Genomic DNA, 20,768 nt, shown 5'->3' on the forward strand with positions numbered 1-20,768 from the left:
ACTGGCAGAAGAGGAGACTGAGGTTTGGAAAGGTTCACCCACCCGCAAACTCAGAGTCCATCAAGGTTGTTTCCGGAACCCCTCCAAACTTTCTGTACATGGGAGGAGCCTATGAGAGGGCAGGATTTTTGGAATGGAAACCTCAAGGACTTGTTCTGTGTGTTGGCACTATCAAAGGTACTTCTTTCTTCCTTTCTCTCTCTCTCTCTCTTTCTTTCTTTCTTTCATCTGTATATTATTTTAAGATGCAAATTGTTATGGGTACGATTTGTAGAATAAGGCTTTCCCCCCGCCCATTTTTACCGAGTAGAAAAGCCACAGAACGCTCGTTTTTGTAAGTCCAGCCTTCAGCCTCTAACCGGCCCCGCGCGCGTGCTGGAGACAGGACAGGCTTGGAGCTGAGGCTCTTTTAAATCCGAGAGGTCCTTCCCGGGACCCAAAAGTCAACTGAGGTCAGCCGCCCATGGGGCGGAGCGAACCGGTCGCGGGGCGGAGCTAGCCTCGGCCCCGCCTCCGGGCGCTCGGAAGTGACGTGTATGGACAAAGGCGGCGCGCGCCGGGAGGTGTCGCGTTTGTCCGTGTTGGGACGGAGCTGGTGGTGGTCTTGTGGGTTCGTCTTCGCCGCTGCCGCCGACTTCCCTTCCTCTTTCCCGTCCTCTTCTCCCGGGTCCCGGGAGCCCCCGCCCGGGGTGAGTAGCGCGAGGCGGAGCGGGGAGCTGTGGCCGGCGGGGGAAGGGAGGCCCCGGCCCCCAACTGCCTCGGTGCCCTGAGGCCCCAGCTCGTCACGTGACCCGGCGCGAGCTGCCGGGGCCCCCACGTGTGTGTGCTCCGGGGTGGTCCGACCTGGGCCTCCGGTGGCGGCGGGTGGAGTAGGAAGGCCGAGGCACCGGGACCCTGGACGAGGCACTCCCCCGCGCCGTCCCCGGGGCGGTACGCTAGACCCTTCCCTCTCTGAGCCTCAGTTTCCCCTGTGAGAAACGGGGATTAAGGAAAGCACGCACTCCGAGGGTAGGCGTCAGGATGCAGGAAAATGGTCAGGTGAGAGCCAGGCACAGAGTAGTGCTCGTGGCGTGGGAGTTGCTATCATATTTCACGTTGGACCCAGCCCCAGTTATGGCTGGACACTGGTGCCGCCTAGAAGACAGCTCGCTGCCTAGAGCCCTTGAAGCCAAGGTCAGCCAGTTGGCGGAGGGGCTGCCATGTCGAACGAAAGGCCCCGGCTCTGTTGCCCATCACTGGTAGGGTCTTTCTGGGATAGAAACAGCTGGTGTCAGAGCCCTGATGGTGCGGTGCGGCGGGGCAGTCTTGCAGATGGTCTGGTCATTGCCAGGAGAGAGGGGATGAGCCCCTGGAGGACTTGGGCCTTGACTGTGTTAAGAAGTCCGGATTCCCTCCTTACACTGTTCCCGGTTTCCTGTGTGTATGTGTGTTAAGGCACATCACTCCTTCAGTAGAATGGTTTTCTGTCCCTCAGCTGGGTTCTGGGGAAGGGTTGGGGTACATATGGAATGCTTTGGTGGGGACCAGAAGCCATAGAGTCACAAAGATAGCGTCTCCGGAATCTCTGCAGCGTTTCTGTGCCTGCACAGATGGGAACCTCACTCCCTTCTCCCGCAGGTTTGCAGAGCTGTTTGTCTGCTGGATTGACCCCCAGCATCACTGTAATCCCTGAAGCGTGTCTAACACACTGAAGTTTATAGGGTATTTCGCTGCATTTTTCCCGTTTGACCCGTACAGTTGGCAGAGAATTGATGAAAATCTCATTTGACCGAGATTTCTGAACTTGAGATAATACAGTGGCGGCCACTGTACAGATCACCGGATGCTTTCACACCCCCCTTTAATCATCACAGTGTTCTTGTAAAGTCAACGTTGCTGTTCCCATTTCATAGATGAACTTACTTACCCAAGGCTCAGTGTCTTCCATGAGCTTACGTAGCCAGAGAGAAGCAAAGCCAGGATTCAAACATGGTTCATTTGACTCCACCAGAGCCTTTGTTTTTAAACACTCCCATCTCCCCTCCGCCCCCTGCCTTTTTAAGTCTTCTTTACTTCCTCCTTCCTTCTCTTTCTCATAGAGCACCTTGCCATTCCCATATGTCTAGCTGCTGTCCCAGATCCAGGGCCAACAGGCCCTGTCCAGCAGGCTGCAAGAGGGAGGCGGTAACTTCAGGCAGGCTCTTGCCTCCTGTTGCTTCCAGACTTTTTCTTAGAGGCTGGTAAATGAAGACGGTGTGATGCCTCCCCAAAGCATGGACGGTGACAGTTGAAACACCGTTCTTTCCCGTGAATCCTGGGAGAAGTAGTAGCTGGGGAGGCTGCCCACCTGTCCCCCTAAACACCTTGGAGGGGAAGAGGAGGTGGTCAGATGACAGTGAATGAAGCACGGCATGTTCCACCTGCTGAGGAGCAGAGTCCACGAGCAAAGGGCTTCTCGTCCGGTCCAAGCTAGCCGAGAGCGCACACAAAGCCAGATTGTGCCCAGGCCCTTTCCCTCCCCTGCAGCCATGTAGCTCCTCACCACATCCTGAGCAGAGTAGAGGAGGACTTAGTGCTATTTGACTGACAACCCCACTGTTCCCTCTGACTCCTAGGGACCTCCTGCCCGCTCCGGTCTGGCTGGATACTGGGAGACAAAGTATAGACAGAGCCCCAAGGAATCATGTTTACTAATGAATCAGCTGTTGGAACAAATGTCAAAATTAGACTTGCCATTTCCCGGCCCGGATATTCCTCCCCTGGCTTGTTCCTAGAATCTGCCTGTAAGTGGAATTCTTGTAAATTAGATTATTCAGAGGACCTTGACATTTAAAGAAATCATCTTGTAAGGCTTTTGGTAAAGCAGAAAAATTACATTGTCGGTAATGGCCTTCAATGTTACGTTTTGAATCGTTGGATTTTTTTTTTTTTTTTTTTAAGATTTTATTTATTGGGGCGCCTGGGTGGCTCGGTGGGTTAAAGCCTCTGCCTTCGGCTCAGGTTGTGATCTCGGAGTCCTGGGATTGAGCCCTGCATCGGGCTCTCTGCTCAGCGGGGAGCCTGCTTCCCCCTCTCTCTCTCTGTCTACTTGTAATCTCCGCCAAATAAATAAATAAAATCTTTTTTTTTTTTTAAGATTTTATCTATTTGAGAGAGAGAGAATAAGAGAGAGAGAGCATGAGAAGGGGAAGGGTCAGAGGGAGAAGCAGACTCCCTGTCGAGCAGGCAGACCAATGTGGGACTCAATCCCAGGATTCCAGGATCATGACCTGAGCCGAAGGCAGTTGCTTAACCAACTGAGCCACCCAGGCGCCCCAATAAATAAAATCTTTAAAAAAAAAAAAAAAAAGATTTTATTTATTTGACAGAGATCACAAGCAGGCAGAGAGGCTGGCAGAGAGAGAGGGGGAAGCAGGCTCCCCGCTGAGCAGAGAGCCCGATGCGGGCTCAATCCCAGGACCCCGAGATCACGACCTGAGCTGAAGGCAGAGGCTTTAACCCACTGAGCCACCCAGGTGCCCCATGGTTGGATTTTTGTAGGCTTTTCTCAAAAGTGGAAAATGTAACCACACAAAGCTCATTCTTTGGTTCATTTGGCAACCAATGACCAATCCCCCACCTCGAGTCTGGTGCTGGGCTAGTCGGGAATGAGGTCAGGTCCCTGTCCCCAGGAAGTTTACCTCGTTGGGAACAAAGGCAGACGGGCAGCATACGGCCCGGGAAGGGCCCCACATTCACTCTGTTCATTTCATGGAGAGTGAACTTTTTGTTGAAACCTCACGAACTGCAAGAGAAATAACAGCGGTGCACCTCAGGGTCTTGCCGCTGTTCTCCAAGGGGTTCCCAGGCCAGTGGGGACATAGAGAAGAGGTCAGAGCCAGCAGTTTGCCGAGACTGGTGGGCAGTGATGGGGACAGGTGAGTGTTGCCGAGCTCGAGTCTGAGTGCCGAGTGGAAGAGCTGCCTTTGATGCCGTCCTTCCTGGGTGATGATGGAGAGGCTGTGGCGTGGTGGCTGTGGGGCCTGTCGGCGGGGGTGGGCAGCCCCCAGAATGAGCTCCGTGGTGACATTCAGGCCGGTGGCCCTCTTTCCTGTCAGCTCGCAGGGAGCTACAGTGATGTCCACGCTACTGCAGCTGGGATTCCTGGGCACGGGCAGGTTTCTGCGTCCTTTTGCTTTACTGTGTGACTCCGAGTGGGAGTGAACGTTCATTCTCGTTGAGCAGTGTGCCCCTTTCTCTCTTCGGGGTCGGGGGGATAGCCTCAGGTGCTAGGACACTGGTGGGGGACATGGTGGCGAGCCAGGGTGAGGGGATGCTGTATTTAGAACCAGCCCCCCCCCCGCCGCCCCCTGTTACCTGCCTGTTACCCCAAAGGGCCCTCCGATTGACATAGTAGTTGGAAGTCGCCTTCACTGTGGTCCCAGACCCTTGTTCCTGGACGCGGAAGCTGGAGCATCAGCCCGAGAGCTGGGGGATTGGGGGCTCTCTCCACACGATAGAAGGGCTCTAGAGGGCGGAAGCAATGACAGTCACAGATCTAAGAACTGGACCTGCTAGGATATGGAGATGCTGTCGCTTCTCTTCTGGTTCCTCGGAGGGCCAGTGTGGCCTTGCCGGTGAGCAGTGTCCAAATCCAGGAAGGAGCCAGGGAATGGGGAGGAGGGCCCTCCTCCTCCCCGCCGGCTAGCTGGGTTCCCTGGAAAGGATTGACCGTGGGGGAAGCAGGATTGCATCAGTGAGGAGCATCCTGAGTTGTTGGGCTGAGGTGGGCCTGCTGCTTCTGGAAGGTTCCTTGTCTTCTAGGACAAGTTCAGAGTACATTTGTGCATGGGGGCTAGTGACAAACGTGGCTAATGAGAATTCTTCATCTCTTCTCCTTCTCTCCTTGTAGTCAGTCTATAAATTATGTATCAAGGGCTATGTGCTTGACCTCAAGGCACGTTCCTGTTTCCTGTCTGATGACTTCTCTTGAAGAAGTCTTTAAGGTATTCCTCCATCTTGGGGGTCTCTCACGTGTTTTTGAGCCCAATCCCAGGGTCCCACATGAAGCTTTCTGTGTCGCCCTGTGTTCCGGGAGTCAGTGGCTTAACTAGCACCCAGTGGAGTGGTATAAAGGTGGAAGTGAAACCCCGGGAGCACAGTCGTGGACAGTGTTCCTGGGGGGTTAGGGGACTTCACCCTGCGCTGAGGGAGGCTTGGTGCTGGGGACACAGTGGCAAAAAGGCAAGGTCGCGCCTCTGGAGCTTCCATCCCGTGGAGGCTGGACAGTAAATGGTGTAATTTCAGACAGAAATACACATTCTGAAGGCAGGAAAGCGTGGGGATTAGATCTGGGTGTGGGAGGAAGCCCCCTTAGCTGGGCTGGTCAGGAAGGGCCTCTGAGGATATGAGCCCTAAGCTGAGAGCCTGTGATGGGAGTGTGTGCCTGTCACTGTCTCCCCACAACGCCGCTGCTTCTTGTCCCAAATGCCACATGGCTCCTGCCGGTCCCACTCTGTTCCCACTCTGCCCGGTGCTCCCACCGCCACTTACATCCTGGCACACCTTGGGCCCTTCGGAAACTCTGAGCTGATTGGTTTTCCATTACCCACAAGCCAAACCCCCAGGCCCCAGCCTGTCACTGGGGCCTCGCGTGATCCAGGCCCAGGCTGCCTGTCTAAGCTCGTCTCCCATAAATACCCTCTTCCTCTGTCTGCATTCCAGCCAGCCCAGGCCATCATCAGTAGCGCCTTCTGGGTGGCACACATGCCCTGCTCCTCTGATCCTGTTCGTGCTGGCACCCCCGCCCCCCACCACCAACAGCATCCTTTATCTTTCGGGGTCTGGCTCAGGTAGCCTTCTCTCGGCTGCTGCCCTGTCTGCCGTTCCGAAGAGAGTGCTCCGTTTTTGGAGTTTCCACAGTACTTGGGGCTCAGTGGGCGTCCTCACCCTTTCTGCCTTGTGTTTTAGTTGGCTCCACTCGTTTCTGGCTCCCGCTGGACTGGAAGCTCCCTGAGGGTTGGATGGTATCTCAGCAAAGCCTCGGGGCAACTAGGACAGCTCCTGGGGCTGGTGCCGCTGTGGGGCCGGTGCCTCAGGGCAGAGATGCAGCCGGGCTGGCTGCATGTACAGCTGCCAGGCCCTCCCCCTCCCCCAGGCCCTGGCTCCTGCGTTGTCGCTGCCCCTCCACCTGTCATGGTAACACCGTCTTGTGTCTGTTTTCACTGTTGCCCCAGAGCCCCCACAGCTGCCGACGGTCTTGCAGAAACACACGTCTCTTGTCACTTCCTGCTAACCCTAGAGTAGTTCCAGCTCACTGCTCTTTAGCGGGGAGTCTAATCCCGAATGTGTCCCCTTCCCCCACCCCGCCTTTCCAGTCGCCAGTGCTCTCTGTGTGCCTTTCACGCCTGTTGGAGGGAGCGGGTGTGCCCCGTTGGCTTAGTGAACTCTTCCTCGTCCTTCATTTCAGCCGATGGGCGACCTCCTCGGGGATGCCTTCCTTGACTCCGCAAGGGAGCGCTTCCTCTGGGCTGGGCTGTGCTGGCATCTTGTACTTATCTGCGGCCCCGAATGGTTGCCAGTGTGTGTGTGGAGCTGTCTGTCTGCCTCCTGGCACAGTGCCTGGTACCCAGTCCCGGCACGTTGCTAACCAAGGACCAGACCCCACAGCAAGCTCCATTCTGTGCTCACGAGTGAGTGGGAGGCGAGTGGGCTCCCCAGGACCCTCCCAGCATCAGCCGGAGCATCCGCCATAGGAGCCTGGGGTTTCCTGCTCCATTTCCTCAAGTGTCAATTGGGGGTTCTCTATATTTTAGAGTTAGAAGCCTTCAGATCCGGTGTCGTGTCCAATAAGGAAAGGACTAGAAGCCCAGGACTCTGGGTCCCCTCCTCTGATACAAAGGTCACTTTGCAGAATGACTTGACTACGAAGGACAGAAGGCCCCGTCATCCAAGGGATAGAAGCTGTTTTGGGGACACTGGACATTTCTCTGCATCAGGCAGGGTTGTATGACCTTGTGAAGCATAGGGTGAGACCGGCGCCCTCGACCTGGCTGATTTGCTCATTTTCATTGTTCAGCTGCTGCTGTTTGGCGCCTGAGCTGCCTTGGCTGGTGACAGCATGACAAGTGAAGTGATAGAAGACGAGAAACAGTTCTATTCGAAGGCCAAGACATACTGGAAGGAAGTCCCGCCCACCGTGGACGGCATGCTCGGGGGGTACGGCCACATCTCCAGCATCGACATCAGCAGCTCCCGGAAGTTCCTGCAGAGGTTTTTGAGGGTAGGCAGGTCTGGCGCGCCGTCCAGCAGCAGAGGATGTGGCCCTGGTGGCCCGGCCTGGTGTGCACAGGGCACCACCTTTTACACAAGCCATCGCAGGGCCTTTGGTTCTTGGTTGGTGTCAGCCCCCCAGGCCTCGAGGGTGGGGTGGGGTGGCGTGTGGACGGGGGCCTCTGTCTCAGGCTTGCCACGTGGGGGAGCTGGCCGCTGTGCCGGGTCTCCTGGGACCAGAACGGAGGCTTCCTCTAACTGTTCAGATTTGTCAGGGGTGACTCCTTCACTGTCTTGCCATGTTTGCGGGCTGTTGGGCTGTGGGCGCCGGCTCTTCTGCTGAGGGCAGGCTCCTAGTTCCTCCCCTGCTCTGCCCCCCTGTGCCAGGCTGGCGTGTAGCATCAGAGGCTGGTGCTTGCCCCTCACACTACGGGGTGTCTCCCCACCGTCTGCTGCCTTCCCAGATCGGTGAAAATCACCACTGCCTCTGTTTTTTCACTGCTTCAATTCTGTTCATCCTCTGGTTTTAGTGGGGTGTCGTGAGAGATCAGTGCACCTGTTCGTTAATCCCCTTTAAGTGGCTGTCGGCTTGCATTTCAGGAATGTGTGGCCCAGGACGGGAATGTCTGTGGTCCTACCCATGGGCGACTTCCATGCCAGCCCCCGGCCTATGCCCACTCCTGACTTGAGTAACTGGGGAGGAACAGCCCCCTTCTCGGGCTTTCTGAGCCTTCCCTACTGAGCCTCTGCCTTCCCTGCTTCTCAGGAAGGCCCAAACAAGACGGGGACCTCCTGCGCCCTGGACTGCGGAGCCGGCATAGGTAGGATCACCAAGAGGCTGCTGCTGCCGCTCTTCAGAGTGGTGGACATGGTGGACGTGACAGAAGGCTTTCTGGTTAAAGCCAGGACGTACCTGGGAGAGGAGGGCAAGAGGGTGAGGAACTACTTCTGCTGTGGCCTCCAGGACTTCAGCCCCGAGCCCAGCTCCTACGATGTCATCTGGATCCAGTGGGTGATAGGTGAGCTCTCCGCGGTCCTCTACGCCTTCCACAGACTTCCCGCACGCCCCCCGCTGCAGAGGTGGGTTCCGGGGCCGTGGAGGCTGCCGGCCAGCGCTCCTGCGGCACACAGGATGCAGGGGTTTCTCCAAATCCTCCTTGGGCTCGCCTTCCGGGCTCTGTCAGTACCATTATGACCCACTCAGGTGCAGTTTTTTGTTGAAAAAATGTAAACAACCAATAACTGCATTCAGAGAACGTGGACATGAGTTTTAAAAGTATTTTTTAATAAGAGGAGAAAGTGAAGCCTTGGCCGTCCCCACTGTTCACAGCGAGGGAGCCACGCCTTGCCGCCCCATCCTGCACCTGCTCTGCCCCGCAGCACACGCAGGGTGCTCTTCCCTGGCCGCTGACCTGGCGGGCGGGCCACCATACCCGCAGTTGGCCACCCACTCCACAGCAGACACCGCAGCCCTGCTGGGTCTGGCCCTGTCCTTTGTGGTCTCTCAGAGCCGGTCTGGAGTTCTAATTAGGGAAGGAACAGGTTGGTAAGAACCCCTAATCCAGGCCTCAGGGCAGGGGGGGATAGCTGGAGCATAGGTGTCAGGCAGGGCCCAGAAGTCACCCAGACAGGGTGCGGTCCCAGCTTGTGCTTTGTGACAGCCTTTGGGTGAGTGACTTCTGAGCTGGCTTCCTCGTACACAGAACGGGACTTGGTAAGCATCTCTGGGCTGCCCAGCGCTAGGGAGGCCCCATGTGTTTAGACAGAGCTTGGTACATCTGAGCAGAGATCGAGAGACACGGCCAGTGGAGTGTGCGTGCTTGGCTCCACTCCCTCCTCGTGACCCCAGCCTCTGCTGTCCCCAGGCCACCTGACTGACCAGCACCTGGCCGAGTTCCTGCGGCGCTGCAAGCAGAGCCTGCGCCCCAACGGCATCATTGTCATCAAAGACAACATGGCGCAGGAGGGTGTGATCCTGGATGACGTGGACAGCAGCGTATGCCGGGACCTCGAGGTGGTCCACAGGATCGTCCGCAGCGCGGGCCTCAGCCTCCTAGCCCAGGAGCGCCAGGAGAACCTCCCTGATGAGATCTACCACGTCTATAGCTTGGCCCTGAGATGAGCAGGGCCCGGCAGAAGAAAAGGACCCGTGTGGGGTGGGGGGCTGGCAGCCGGGCAAGACCCAGAGGCTCCCCAGCGATGGTCTGGGCGTGTGGACCGAGACCGCCAAATACACCTGTTTGCCGCCCACCGCCAGACTCTCTTTCAAAAGGCCTAATGGGACCCAGTGGGGAGGGGCGCCCCTGACCAGAGCACTGAGGCTGCGGCCCAGCTCTGCTGCTGTGAGAAGCGGGGATCGGACAGTGCAGACCGCGGGACTCCAGGGTCCCTGGTGCTCCCTGTGTGGGAATACAGCGATCCCCTCAGAAGCGGAGATTTTCTGGCTCTCCCTTTCCACCACCCAGCCTTCCAGCCACAGGCCTGCGTGCCTTAAGAGGAAGAGAACTCTCGGTTGTTGGGACTTGTTCCCCTCGGGGGGAGGCAAGGAGCCGGGCCATGGAGCCTGCAGCTGCTGGGGGTGACCCTGTGCTGAGGCCTATTTGGTGATGAGCCCTGGTGTCCCTGACGTGATCGTCACCGTGGTCTCCAGCGAGGGAGTCTGCGGCTTCATTCTTGGCTGTGCCTTGCAGCTCCTCCTCGGTGAACATTTTCATCAAAAAATAAAAGAGTGACTCTTGTGCTGGGAAGGCCCTGGCCGGTCTGGACTGGTGCTCTTCTTTACTGGGGCTGCAGTGCGGTGCTATTTAGAAAACTGTCCCCACTAGATGCTGCCGTCCCCTCATGCCTCTCAGCTCTTCTCGGTGGGAGCCTCGGTCCTAGGCTGGGGAAGGGCGGGGAGGGGGCCAAAATGTCACACAAGGACCTTGAAGGCCAAGCGCAGGACTTTACTGTATAATGTATCCTTTAGTTGCCTCAGCTCACCTCCCCGGCATCCACACAGTTCACAAGGACCCACGAGACTGGGAACTGGCTTCGTGAGGGTGTGGCGTGGGCCACACAGCTTGCAGTATTAGTAGCTTTCATCATCAGGTGAACCCCTCACGAGACATTTTGGAAAGGACTGTCCCTGGTCACACGGGATTGCTTTTCAGCAGAAGGCACGTCCCCTGAGATCCCAGGTTTGGCACAGACAGATCTGCCGCTGGATTCCAGTCCCGTGCCTTGGGCCGGGCCATGGGTAACCTGGCCCCAGAGCGGCCAAAGGCGGCAGGGTCAGCTCAGCCTTCTCCCTAGCCCACCGAGAGCACTTCTCCAAGTGACCTAATAATCTAGCGTGGGGAGAGACGGGAGTGATGGGCCTCAGCGGGGTTGTGCCCCCACAGGCCCAGCACACATCCTCCCGGCTTCAGTGGGGCCCTATGCAAGACAGACCAGCTTCCTGCGGCTCTCAGAGGACCGAGAGAGCTACCCTGCGTGATGCTCCCTGCAGAAGAACAGGGTGTACACTTGTCCCAAGTCTAGACCCAGTCCCTTTTCCCAGCGTGGTTGAGACTTGGGGGTTCTGCCAAACAGAAGGGGAGCGGTCGCCCTGCAGAAACAGGGCCCCTTCCCACCGCAATGACTATGGCTGCTGGGCTCCACCTGGCTTTCCTGGTACACAGTAAGGATCAAGTTTCATCTCCCAACCTCTACCTTCCGACGGAAGGCCAGAAGGTTCTCCCCTAAGGCTGCCGCAGGTGCCGAAATCCGCCAGTAGGCTGAGCTGCGCAGACCCTGCTCCCTCGGTCTGGGGGTGGTCAGATGTCCTCGTCAATGGTACCACTGTGCTCACTAAGGAGGTACCACTTCAGCCTGTCGGGCAGAGGCAGGGCTTTGACCTTCACATCCACGGGCCAGGGCTGAAGATAGAGCCGGATGTAGACGCGACACAGGTGCTTGAGGGACGGAGGGTAGCTCTCCAGCTGCCTCAAGGAGAAGTGAAGGGCCTGGATCTTTTCTGCCAGGCTGCCCACGGGATGGATATCGAAGTTTTCAGGCAGCTGAAGTTTCTGGGAATTAGTCACCATGAGATCCAGGACGGTCTCGGCTTTGCGCAGGAGGTCCACGTGGCTATCGTCTTCGGCACAGCCTGGGTGGGAGCAGAGCCTCTCAAAGATGATGTGGAAGCCGGACCAGCAGGACGCCCCATGCAGCGAGCAGTTATAGGCAGCTCCGGACTCCAGCAAGAAGCGCAGGAGCGGGAAGTGCAGTTTGAAGCCCTTGAGGCAGATGTGTGTGAGGGACTCGTGGGCCGGGCACTCGCTGGGGTCAGCCCCGTGCGCCAGCAGCAGCTGCGTGACTTGGAAGCAGAAGCGGCTGATCATCTGGGCCTCCTCTTTGTCCCCTCCCACGGTCTCCCCAAGCAGGAAGATGATGCAGGTGAACACCGTGTCCCCATCTTTGGTGGTGGCCTTGACATCTGCCCCTGCGAGAGCCAGTCAGGAAAAGAGAAGATGGCAGCAGGTCTTAAACCGCTGCAAAGGAAGGCCACCTGTGTAATGCGGGGAGGGGAGGGAGAAGCCTGGGAGCAGCCTACAGGCAAGCCTCACCTCCTTCCAGCAGGAGCCGGATGTTCTCAGTGTTGTAGATCTGCACGCCGTCACTGCTGGCCAAGGCGTGCAGCAGAGCGGTCTTTCCTACAGAAGGAAGAGGAGGAGGGGGAGTGGGGACCAGGAAGCCGAGGTCAGGACAACCCCAGAGGTGCAGAGGAAGCCACTCAGGATGAGAAAGTGAACTTCATTTTTTTGTCGTTGTCAAGGATTTTATTTTTAAGCCCTCTCTACACCCAACGTGGGGCTTGAACTTGTAACTCTGAGATCAAGAGTTGTGTGTTCTACCGACTGAGCCAGCCAGGTGCCCCCCGAAAGTGAACTTTAAAAATGATCGACTTTTCAGCCGAGGCTGAAGGTGATCGGCGGTTGGTCATTCTTTCTAACCACACAAAACCAGGGGCAGAATGGGCAGAAGAGGTGGGATTTTTCAGGACACTCAGACGCTACCTGAGATCCGGTCTGAGTCTTTGCCAAGAAGTGGCTCACCCTCCCAGAAATCTGGCCACATGCACACCCTACTTCCCCCTACAGACAGACCTCAGGGGGCTGGCGTGGGGCCAACGGCTGCATCACTTCCCGAAAGCCTCTGCAGGTCAGCAAAAGGCACCTATGGACCTGGCTGCGCTGTGTCATCAGGCCTAGTCACCATCCTGGGGGGCTCTGGCTCTCCCTCCCGAGGCAGCCTGCTTTCCCGGGGGAAGGCACCCACCATGCTTGTCAGCCGCATTGACATCTGCTCCGAGGTCCAGGAGGCGCTGCAGGCAGGGCAGGCGCTCGGGCTCCTCACTGGCCAGGTCCAAGGGGCTGCTCTCATGGATCTGAGCCAAGAAAGCACAGCACAGTAGGCCTGGGGACCTGGGGGCCCGGGAGGCCGCTCACGGCCACCCCACCACATCCCACTTCTGAGTGGGCCAGACCCGGCTCTTACCCGGTCCCTCCGGTTAATGTCAGCCCCGTGGCGCACCAGCAGCTCCACCATGTCCGGCTGGTTTCGCAGGACGGCTATATGCAGGGCCGTGTAGTACGTGACAGGGTCTGAAGGCACAGACATGGCTCGTGTCAGTCCTGCCTGCCTCCACCTGGCCTCCGGCTCAGCCCCAGCCCTCCCAGCACAGGGGACCCAGGCTTCTGGCACCATGAGGGGTCAGGACAGAGCCATTCCCACCAGGCACAGGCACTGGAGTCAGACATAGGGCAGGGTCCCGGGGGACAGGCAGCCCCTCTGTCTGGACTTGAGTCTCTTCTGTAAAACAGAACCATAAGACTGGGTGCCTCTGCTCAGGCTGCTGGGAGAGGGACCCCAACTGACGGCTCCTGAAGCCGGGCAGTAACAGCCACGTTCTCAGAGCCAGTCTCCAAATGACAGACTTCAGAACAGCCCTGCCCCTCACCTCCTCTGCCCTCCAAGAGCCTAGTGGCCTCTGAGCCAGTCCTCACATGGGAGCCGAGGCAGGCCTGGCCACATCCCGTGTCAGCTCAAGGACCCGCACTGGTCACAAGTCAGCCCTGCCCATCTCCCGGCTGACCCTGCCCTCCCGAGTGAGAAGGCCAGAGAGGAAAGGAGAACGGCTCCATCTCCATCCCCTGGCACCTCCAGCCTCGAAGCCGACCGCGCCCTGCCACGATTTACACCCAGCGCTGCTTCTGTGCTGTCCCCTCTCCCTGTGGCATGGGCAAAAACGCGAGATGGCTCAGAATAAGTGGCAGAAAATTGCTCTCCCTGAGCTCTGGGCACAGTGCCAGCAGCCGCATTTTCACGTTCACAGAAGCAGGGATTTAGCTGGGAAAGTTTGCTGATCAATCACATGGTGGAGGCAGCGACCAATTTTCTCTTGGACCAGCGGGGTCAGAGCCCCTCGAAAGCCCACAGGGGGATGGGGTTCCTCAGTCACCACCCACGGAGGAAATAAGGGAAGCAGCTCCCAAGAGAACAAGAAAGGCAGAGCCACACTTTAAGCCACGTGTCCCCCCGTAGCCCCTCTGGGCTCCAACTGACCTTCGAAGTTGAGGCTGGCCCCACTGCGCAGGAGAACGGCGGCCGCCCGGGTCAGCCCCAGCTCCGCCATCCTCAGCAGGGCACTGCTCACGCCTTCCTGGTAAAATGGAGAGTGGGCCTTTCTCTCCAGCAGCTCAGTGAGAACAAGGATTCGGCTCTCCTCGCTGGCAACATAACCGGGCCTGGGGCAGCAGAGGGGTGGATCGGTTGGTGGGGGGTAGCGGGGGCAGCTGTGGGACCAGCTAGCCTGGGCACCCTGTGGGTGGGTGGTCTCCTGCTGTCTCCTCCTACCAAGGTAGGGCCCTGGTTCTGTGGGGCAGAAAGTCTCTGGAAAAGGCCTGTGGTTGCAAGAGAGCAAGCTGCATCTTTTAACTCAAGCTGACTCCTCGGGTTGCTAAGAAAGAACTGGGGCTGTCTCTATCCTCCTCCCAGGTTGCCCAGACAATCTGGCCCCTAGCTCGGGCACAAAGCCTCACACAGCTGTGCTGCTGGGCCTGAAGGGAACCGTTGCAGCCCAGGGCAGGAATCGGACACTGACACCCCCTCCCCTGACAATGAGCATCCCTGAGCTGCCGAGGGCAGCCAGACCAGACCAGGCAACCCCCAGGCCCTCCTGCCCCCACTCACACTCAGAGACGCTTAACCTCCCGGTCCCCAGAAGGCTGAGCGCACACATGGCCCTTCATGCCCCAGCCCCCACCCCACCTGCCCACCAGCAGTGACCTCCAAAACTTCTGTGGTTTTCCCCTAAAGCTCAGGCCCACGGACAGCTCCGTGAACCTGGTCGCAGCTCCTTTAAAGGCCGCCACCTCCTCCTCTGGAGGAGGCTTCCCTTCCTCACCAATGCTTCCCACTGCCATTAGCCTCACCCGTCTGCAACCCTTCAATTACCGGGATCAAGGTGCCATCCTTACCGCTTGGGCAGGATTCCATCTCTTTCCCCAGCCCGGGAGAATGCCCAGGGCACCATGGATACAAAGCAAAAATTCCGGAACTACAAAAGGGCATGTAGCACCCGCTTTCCTGCCCTGTTCTCAGCCCCAGAACAGCCTCCAAGTTAAGGAAACACCTTACGCTGTTTTCAGAACAGCCTCCAAGTGAACAGAGCAGTGATGAAGCAAGCCTGTTTCCACCGAAGTCCCTAGAGACACGCATAGTACCCACTGCCTCTGAAATTCCCACGGATCCCAGACACACAGCCCTGCCTCCGCTTTCCTCTGCTCTTGCCTCCATGACACCGACTGTACATACACCTGACTCACGCTCGTGTCTCTCTGAAGCATAAGCATCGCCGACGCTGGGGGTTTTGTTTAGCTCACTGCTGTAACCCTGAACACCCTTCCCACAGGTGCGGGGATGCACCTGTTCTTGTCCTCAAATGCAAAGTCGGCTACAGAGCTCTTCTTCGCACTGTTCTGGGGTAAAAACCGAGGCCCTCGCAGACTCCACCCTGCTCCCTTGCAACCCGCAGCAGGCACGCTGGGCACTGGGTGGGGCACCGAGGCCGGCGGCCCTGCCCGCACTCCACCCTCCCGGCCTTCCTGCGCGGGCCTGGAGCACCCTCCGCCCTGTAAAGGGCACGATTTGGGCGGGGTGCAGGGGCTCCCGCTCAAAGCAACCCAACTCCAGCCTCCGCCCGCCCCTTCCCCTGTCCACTGGGGCACAGCCACCCCCACCACGCTTGTGGCGACAATTCAAGGGAAGCAGCGCCAGCTCGGCCCGCCCGCGGCAAGGAAGCTAGTTACCCGTCCAGGGGCTCCTGCCGCTCGGGGTCCTGGATCCCCAGGGAGCCCAGAATCGCATCCACCAGCGGCTGGTACTCGAAGATGATCCTCCGGAAGCCGTGCAGGAACGGCATCGCGGCGGCCTGGGGCGCGGCAAGGCGGCCGCACCTTTGGGAGAGGCCGAGAAGCAGACTGAGCGCTTTTTGGAGGCCACGGGCTTGACCCGGCTTCTGCTGGTCCAGCCCCCGCGTCCCGCCGCCCACCCCGCTGCTCCGCGCCGGAAGTGACCCTAGCACTTCCGGCCCGCGCCGGCCGGGGGAAACCACCGATGGCGACAGCGCCCCCTATGGGGTCGGAGGACCGCGGCGCGCCCCCAGAGTGAGCTGTGGGTAACCCGGAGGCCGGCCTCGGGGGAGTGGAGGGCGCAGACCACCCTGGCAAACCCGATCCCGGCCCAAGGCGGGCCCGTCTCTGCCAGCCCGGGCCCGGCTCGGCCCTGCTCCGCCCTGCGATCCCGCCCGCGGCCGCTGGGCGCCGTCCGAGCTCCGCCGGCCTCTGTCCGAGTTCCCCGGGCGGTGGAGGTGACTCGAACCCCAGGAGCTGCTGAGCTCCCTGGGCTCGGATCCGACCCGGACTCCTTCCGGCTTCGCCTGGCTCTCGCCTCCCCCCACGCTGAGTGGACGCCCACCAGCCCCACCAGGCGGCGGGGGCAATTCCTTACTCTCTGTTCCCTGAGCTCCTGGCCCTGCGGGCTGCCAGCGCCCTCCACTTTTCTGCCTTGATGGACTCAATGAACTGTAATTTACTCATCCTTAAAACGGGGGTAATCGCACCCACCCAAGATCTTGGCTCAAGAGCTCTGTTAGTGTCAGGGACGTGGAGTCTACAAGGAAGGAACCCAAGCCTGGGGCCCCTCTAGGGCTTAGGCATCGTTCCTTAGCCATCCACTGGAACCTCAACCACCTCGAGTCCCCACATCGGAGCCCTGATGTCTTCATGATTCTGGAAAGTCCTTTCTGAAGAGGCGTGGGGGTCCCAGCGTTGGCATCGCGCCTTGGCCTCCCCCCCGCCCCCCACCGCCCCACTCCATGCGCCCTTGGGAAGTCTCTCCCATCTGGCACCTGCCAGAGATGAGAGCTGTTGAGTGAAGGAGAAAAGGTCTAGAAAGGCATTTGAAGACAATCCGATGTGTCTATTCGGCTCCCCAACCAAGAGCAGAACAGATCCACCAAGAAAGCCAATCCAAAGCACTCCCCCCAGGTCTGGCTCTAGGGGCCCAGCAGGGGCTAGCGGGCAGCAGGGGCTGCATAATTCATTGCTGGCTGTTATTGTTGTTAAGTTTACAAGGTTGTCTGCAGATCAAATGACAAGCTATAAAAATCCCCACCGGGCACTCAAAACACCTTTTTGCCTCTGCCTCTACTGCCTAGAAGGGCCAGAAGGAGGGGTGGGTGGGCAGCTTGGGCTTGGCAGAAAGGACTGCAGACCCCCCAGTCCATGGCTCCCAGTACATGCCTGCCTGGGTTCTCACTCCAGGAAAGAAATGTCTTCTTCCTTTTCTTCCCCCTTTCTTTTACCTCCTTCCTTTTTTTTTTTTTTTTTTTTTTCCTTTTTAAGATTGTATTTATTTGAGAGAGAGAGAGAGCATGAGCAGGGTGAGGGGCAGAGGGAGAGGGAGAAGCAGATTCCCGGCTGAGCAGGGAGCCCGATGCAAGGCTCCATCCCAATACCCTGAGATCATGACCTGAGTCCAAGGCAGATACTTAACTAACTAAGCCACCCAGATCCCCCAAGGGGTGTCTTCTTGAGTGGCATTGGGAAATTCTGCCCACACTGATATGGAGCTTTCCATCTTATCTTGTAAAATCAGAAGATTGGGCACCCGGGGCCCAAACTCCCATCTGGCAACAACGAGTATCAGAATGGGGCACTTGCTTCAGTGTGCCTCAGTCTCCCCAGGGTTACCCTGGAGGGGGTGCTTGGGCATGTCTACCCCTATTTTAAGGGTCCGCACCCTGCTTCTCGATCCCAAGGTCCTGAGTGGTGTAGCAGCTGACAGGCAACCCAAGGGGCTTCTCAGCCCTTCCCATTTGATTCAGGGGACTGGGGCGCCTCTGGGCACGTGGTGAGTAACTGGAGGAAGCCTGTTTAGAATGGGGTCCAGGACAGACCTGGGGGTACCACCTGGGCTGAGGCTTGTTTCTGCACGGCTCCACTCGTTTCCTAAGGCTGTCATACCAGAGCATCACAGACCAGGTGGCTGGAACCAACAGAAATGGATTCCCTCCCAGTTCTGGGAGCCAGAAGTCTGAAATCGAAGTGTCGACAGGCAGCGACTAAGCTTGGTCCAAAGACCCTAGGGAAAGTTCCTTTCTTGCCTCTGCCAGCTTCCGGGGGCCCCAGGCTTTCCTTGGCTTGTGATAGTTCCACTCCCATTTCTGTGCCCCTCAGTGTTCACCTGCCCTTCCTCCCTGTGTCTGTGTCTCTGTCCAAATCTCCTTGTCCTTTATTTTTTTTTTTTTAAGATTTTATTTATTTATTTGACAGAGAGAGAGAGATGACATAGGCAGAGAGGAAGGTAGAGAGAGAAGGGAAAGCAGGCTCCCCGCTGAGCAGAGAGCCAGACGCTCTCAGGATCCCAGGACCCTGAGATCATGACCCAAGCCGAAGGCAGAGGCCTTAACCCACTGAGCCACGCAGGCGCCTCTCCTTGTCCTTCCTAACTGACACCAGTCATGGGATTTAGGACCCATCCTAATCTGGTAGGAATTCATTTTAACTTGATTATATTTGCAAAAACAAAACGAAACAACAACAAAAAACCCTATTTCCAAATGAGATCACAGTCAAAAGTACCAGAGGCTAGGACTTGAACATGTCTCTTTGGAGGACACGGTTAAGACAGCTTGGATGGGTGACCCCGGCAGGTCCCTTCTGGTCTCCAGGTCTCAGTTCCTCCCCTGTAACCTGAAGGCCCTTCAGCTCTGAGAGTCTCGAAGCCAATGAAGAGGTCCTTGATGTCGCTGGTGGGCTCTGCCAACAAGAAAACTCTAATTGTCTTGTAGCCAGTAAAGGAACAGTGATGAGTTAGCTTTTCTTTACTGAGCCTTTCTGATGTGTCCAGCACTGGGCTAATCTCTATAAACCCCATTAGTAAATGATGGTATTATACTATTTTTCAAACGAGGAAACAGGCTCAGAGAGGTTTGGAGCAGGGAGCCCGATGCCAATGTTGCACGGCTAGGTTGAGACTCCAACTGAGGCCTGGAGGTGGGGTGCTATACCCTACATCTGGACTTCAGGGGTGGAGTGTCCCACAGCTCCTCTGGGTGTGGGCCTGAGAGGGTCTGGCAAGCAGGAGTAGGGGGCTGACCCCTGCTCCCTGCTCTGTCACAGCCCCTGGGCAGCACACTGTGGAGCCAGGCCCTGTCGCCTGCCTGTCGCCCAGGCTCCTGTCTTTAGAAGACTCCTTGACCCCTGACCTCCCTCCTGTCAGCAAGGGCAACCTTGTTTCCTCCATCTGTCTCCCATTAAGCCTCTGTCACTCAGAGCCCCTGATTTCAGTTCTGAACCTTCTCTCTTCTTTTCGTGCCCCTGCCTCTCCCTGCCCTGCCAGCCTAGCCACTTCCTGCCACTGAATTCCAGGATTCCCAGGCAGGTTGGGGGTTCTGGAGCCAAGCACCCAATGCTCAGACTCTGGCTGGCTCTGCCCCTGCCCCGGGGAGTTTGGAAGTCCCTCTGCCTGTCCAATGTACAGAGAGGGATAACCTTAATATATAAAGAACTATAAAAATCAACAAGAAGAAAGCAAAAACACTGCCAGAAAAATGGGCAAAGGACATGCACAAGTGGGTCCCAAGGGATGAAAAACTGTTAATAAATGCAAGGGGAGAAGTTTAGACTCTAATTGTCCAGCCGACAGTGGTAATAGCCAGCACCCTTCACACAAGATTCTGCCCTATAGCAGTTCAACAAAGCGAGTCAGAGAATAGTAGGTACTATATGATTCCCACTGAGGGAAAAGTGGTGTTTGGATGTGTACCCATGTATGCATGGGTGCCTAAGCAGGGCTCGCTGTTGAGGGCCACATACTATGTTAGTGGTGGCTGCTCCTGGGTGCTGGGATCTGGGGCTCTTTGCTCTCTTTTGTGTTTCTGTGTATTTTCGAACTTTTCACTAATGAGCGTCTTGCCTGAGACTCAAGACGCTCAATTAGCCACAGGCAGGGAATCAGGCCGTGCACAGTCCTCGTGTGCCCAGAGTTGGAGGGCAGGCCGTGAGCACAGGGCCAGGCCCCGCTCTGTCCACAGAATCTAGCTCCTTCTAGCACACAGGTCACCTTCCCAGCATACAGATCACCTGCCTTGGAGGGCCCCCAAGTCCCCTTCCTCTGGGCCCTCCCAGCCTGGATTAGCACATCATTCATTTACTTCCCCAGTCCTCTGGGACACCACAGGGCCCAGCCTGACCATGACTGATACACGGAGAACAACGGCAGCCTTTGGTCGAGTACTTCCTGTGTCCCACGAATTAGATTAGAAGCTCAACGTGCATGACCTCATTGACGAGTCATGACACCCAGGAGCAGGATTCCCATGTCATCGTCCGAGGCTCAGAGATCGGACTGGCCCACTGGGGGCTGGTGAGTTCCCGGAGTGGGGGCGGGGAACCCAGTCAGAATTCACACCCAGAGCCTGGCTCTTGACCTTGGAGCCCCCACTCAGGACGCCTGCCCCCCCACCCCCGGCCTCACACGCTCACACACTCTTGCTCTCACACTCACACACACTCAAGTCCCTACCCTCACGTTGTCCTGAACGCTCACACGGTGTGCCTTGGTCACACTCACAAGACATTCTCACACCCTGTCACACTCCTGCCAACATATTCTCACACACACCGCCTCTCTCATGCCAATGCATACTTCCTCAGACACGCCATCGTGCACACGCACGCCCTCTGTGACTCTCTCACGCACACGCTCAGACGCTCAGACGCAGGGCGGGCGGCCCCGGGGAAGGGCTGGTCCTACCCCATTCCCAGGACCTTCCCCCTCCCCAGACCCCTCTTAGCAGCCAGGTTGGTCCCTTATAAGGCCCTTGAGGGGGACGTGGGGGAAAGGCTCCCCTTTTATTTCTCCTCTTTTGATTTGGCTGAGTTTCCATAAAGTGAGATATTTGGACAACATGGCAATCCGCCACAAGGAATATTCTTTTCTCTACTTGG

General features: G+C 57.6%; 2 protein-coding genes across 6 annotated transcripts; one reads left to right on the forward strand and one right to left on the reverse strand.

The window, feature by feature from the left end:
* Positions 1–516: 516 nt before the first annotated feature.
* NTMT1 (N-terminal Xaa-Pro-Lys N-methyltransferase 1) lies at positions 517–9,991 on the forward strand. 4 transcript variants are annotated; one of them, XM_047700033.1, is made up of 5 exons: positions 553–689; positions 2,595–2,762; positions 7,037–7,240; positions 7,997–8,249; positions 9,096–9,991. In XM_047700033.1, exons 3-5 carry the CDS (start codon positions 7,079–7,081, stop codon positions 9,350–9,352), a joined length of 672 nt encoding a protein of 223 aa, XP_047555989.1. In that variant the 5' UTR covers positions 553–689; positions 2,595–2,762; positions 7,037–7,078; the 3' UTR covers positions 9,353–9,991. The 4 variants fall into 4 exon arrangements, with proteins under 4 accessions (XP_047555990.1, XP_047555991.1, XP_047555989.1 ...); XM_047700034.1 differs by lacking the exon at positions 2,595–2,762 and having other exon boundaries at positions 517–689; XM_047700035.1 differs by lacking the exons at positions 2,595–2,762; positions 7,037–7,240 and having other exon boundaries at positions 542–689.
* On the reverse strand, positions 8,495–15,830 carry ASB6 (ankyrin repeat and SOCS box containing 6). 2 transcript variants are annotated; one of them, XM_047700030.1, is made up of 6 exons: positions 15,564–15,822; positions 13,819–14,000; positions 12,751–12,857; positions 12,532–12,640; positions 11,820–11,906; positions 8,495–11,695 (listed from the first exon to the last, which is right to left on the reverse strand). In XM_047700030.1, exons 1-6 carry the CDS (start codon positions 15,674–15,676, stop codon positions 11,028–11,030), a joined length of 1,266 nt encoding a protein of 421 aa, XP_047555986.1. In that variant the 5' UTR covers positions 15,677–15,822; the 3' UTR covers positions 8,495–11,027. The 2 variants fall into 2 exon arrangements, with proteins under 2 accessions (XP_047555986.1, XP_047555988.1); XM_047700032.1 differs by lacking the exon at positions 12,532–12,640 and having other exon boundaries at positions 11,591–11,695; positions 15,564–15,830.
* Between the last annotated feature and the right edge of the window lie 4,938 nt (positions 15,831–20,768).

The sequence above is a fragment of the Lutra lutra genome, chromosome 13 (assembly GCF_902655055.1).
Source record: "Lutra lutra chromosome 13, mLutLut1.2, whole genome shotgun sequence".
Classification (NCBI taxonomy): domain Eukaryota; kingdom Metazoa; phylum Chordata; class Mammalia; order Carnivora; family Mustelidae; genus Lutra; species Lutra lutra.

What these genes read in the sequence shown, in the direction of transcription:
- ASB6 (XM_047700030.1), bottom strand. Translation starts at nt 15,676, where the DNA reads ATGCCGTTCCTGCACGGCTTCCGGAGGATCATCTTCGAGTACCAGCCG. An exon ending in GGCCAGCCTCAACTTCGAAG is followed by an intron (nt 12,858 to 13,818) that starts GTCAGTTGGAGC and finishes CTGTGCCTTCAG; the next exon opens with ACCCTGTCACGTACTACACG. An exon ending in CAATGCGGCTGACAAGCATG is followed by an intron (nt 11,907 to 12,531) that starts GTGGGTGCCTTC and finishes TTCCTTCTGTAG; the next exon opens with GAAAGACCGCTCTGCTGCAC.
- NTMT1 (XM_047700034.1), top strand. Translation starts at nt 7,079, where the DNA reads ATGACAAGTGAAGTGATAGAAGACGAGAAACAGTTCTATTCGAAGGCC. An exon ending in TCCTGCAGAGGTTTTTGAGG is followed by an intron (nt 7,241 to 7,996) that starts GTAGGCAGGTCT and finishes CCTGCTTCTCAG; the next exon opens with GAAGGCCCAAACAAGACGGG. An exon ending in CTGGATCCAGTGGGTGATAG is followed by an intron (nt 8,250 to 9,095) that starts GTGAGCTCTCCG and finishes TGCTGTCCCCAG; the next exon opens with GCCACCTGACTGACCAGCAC.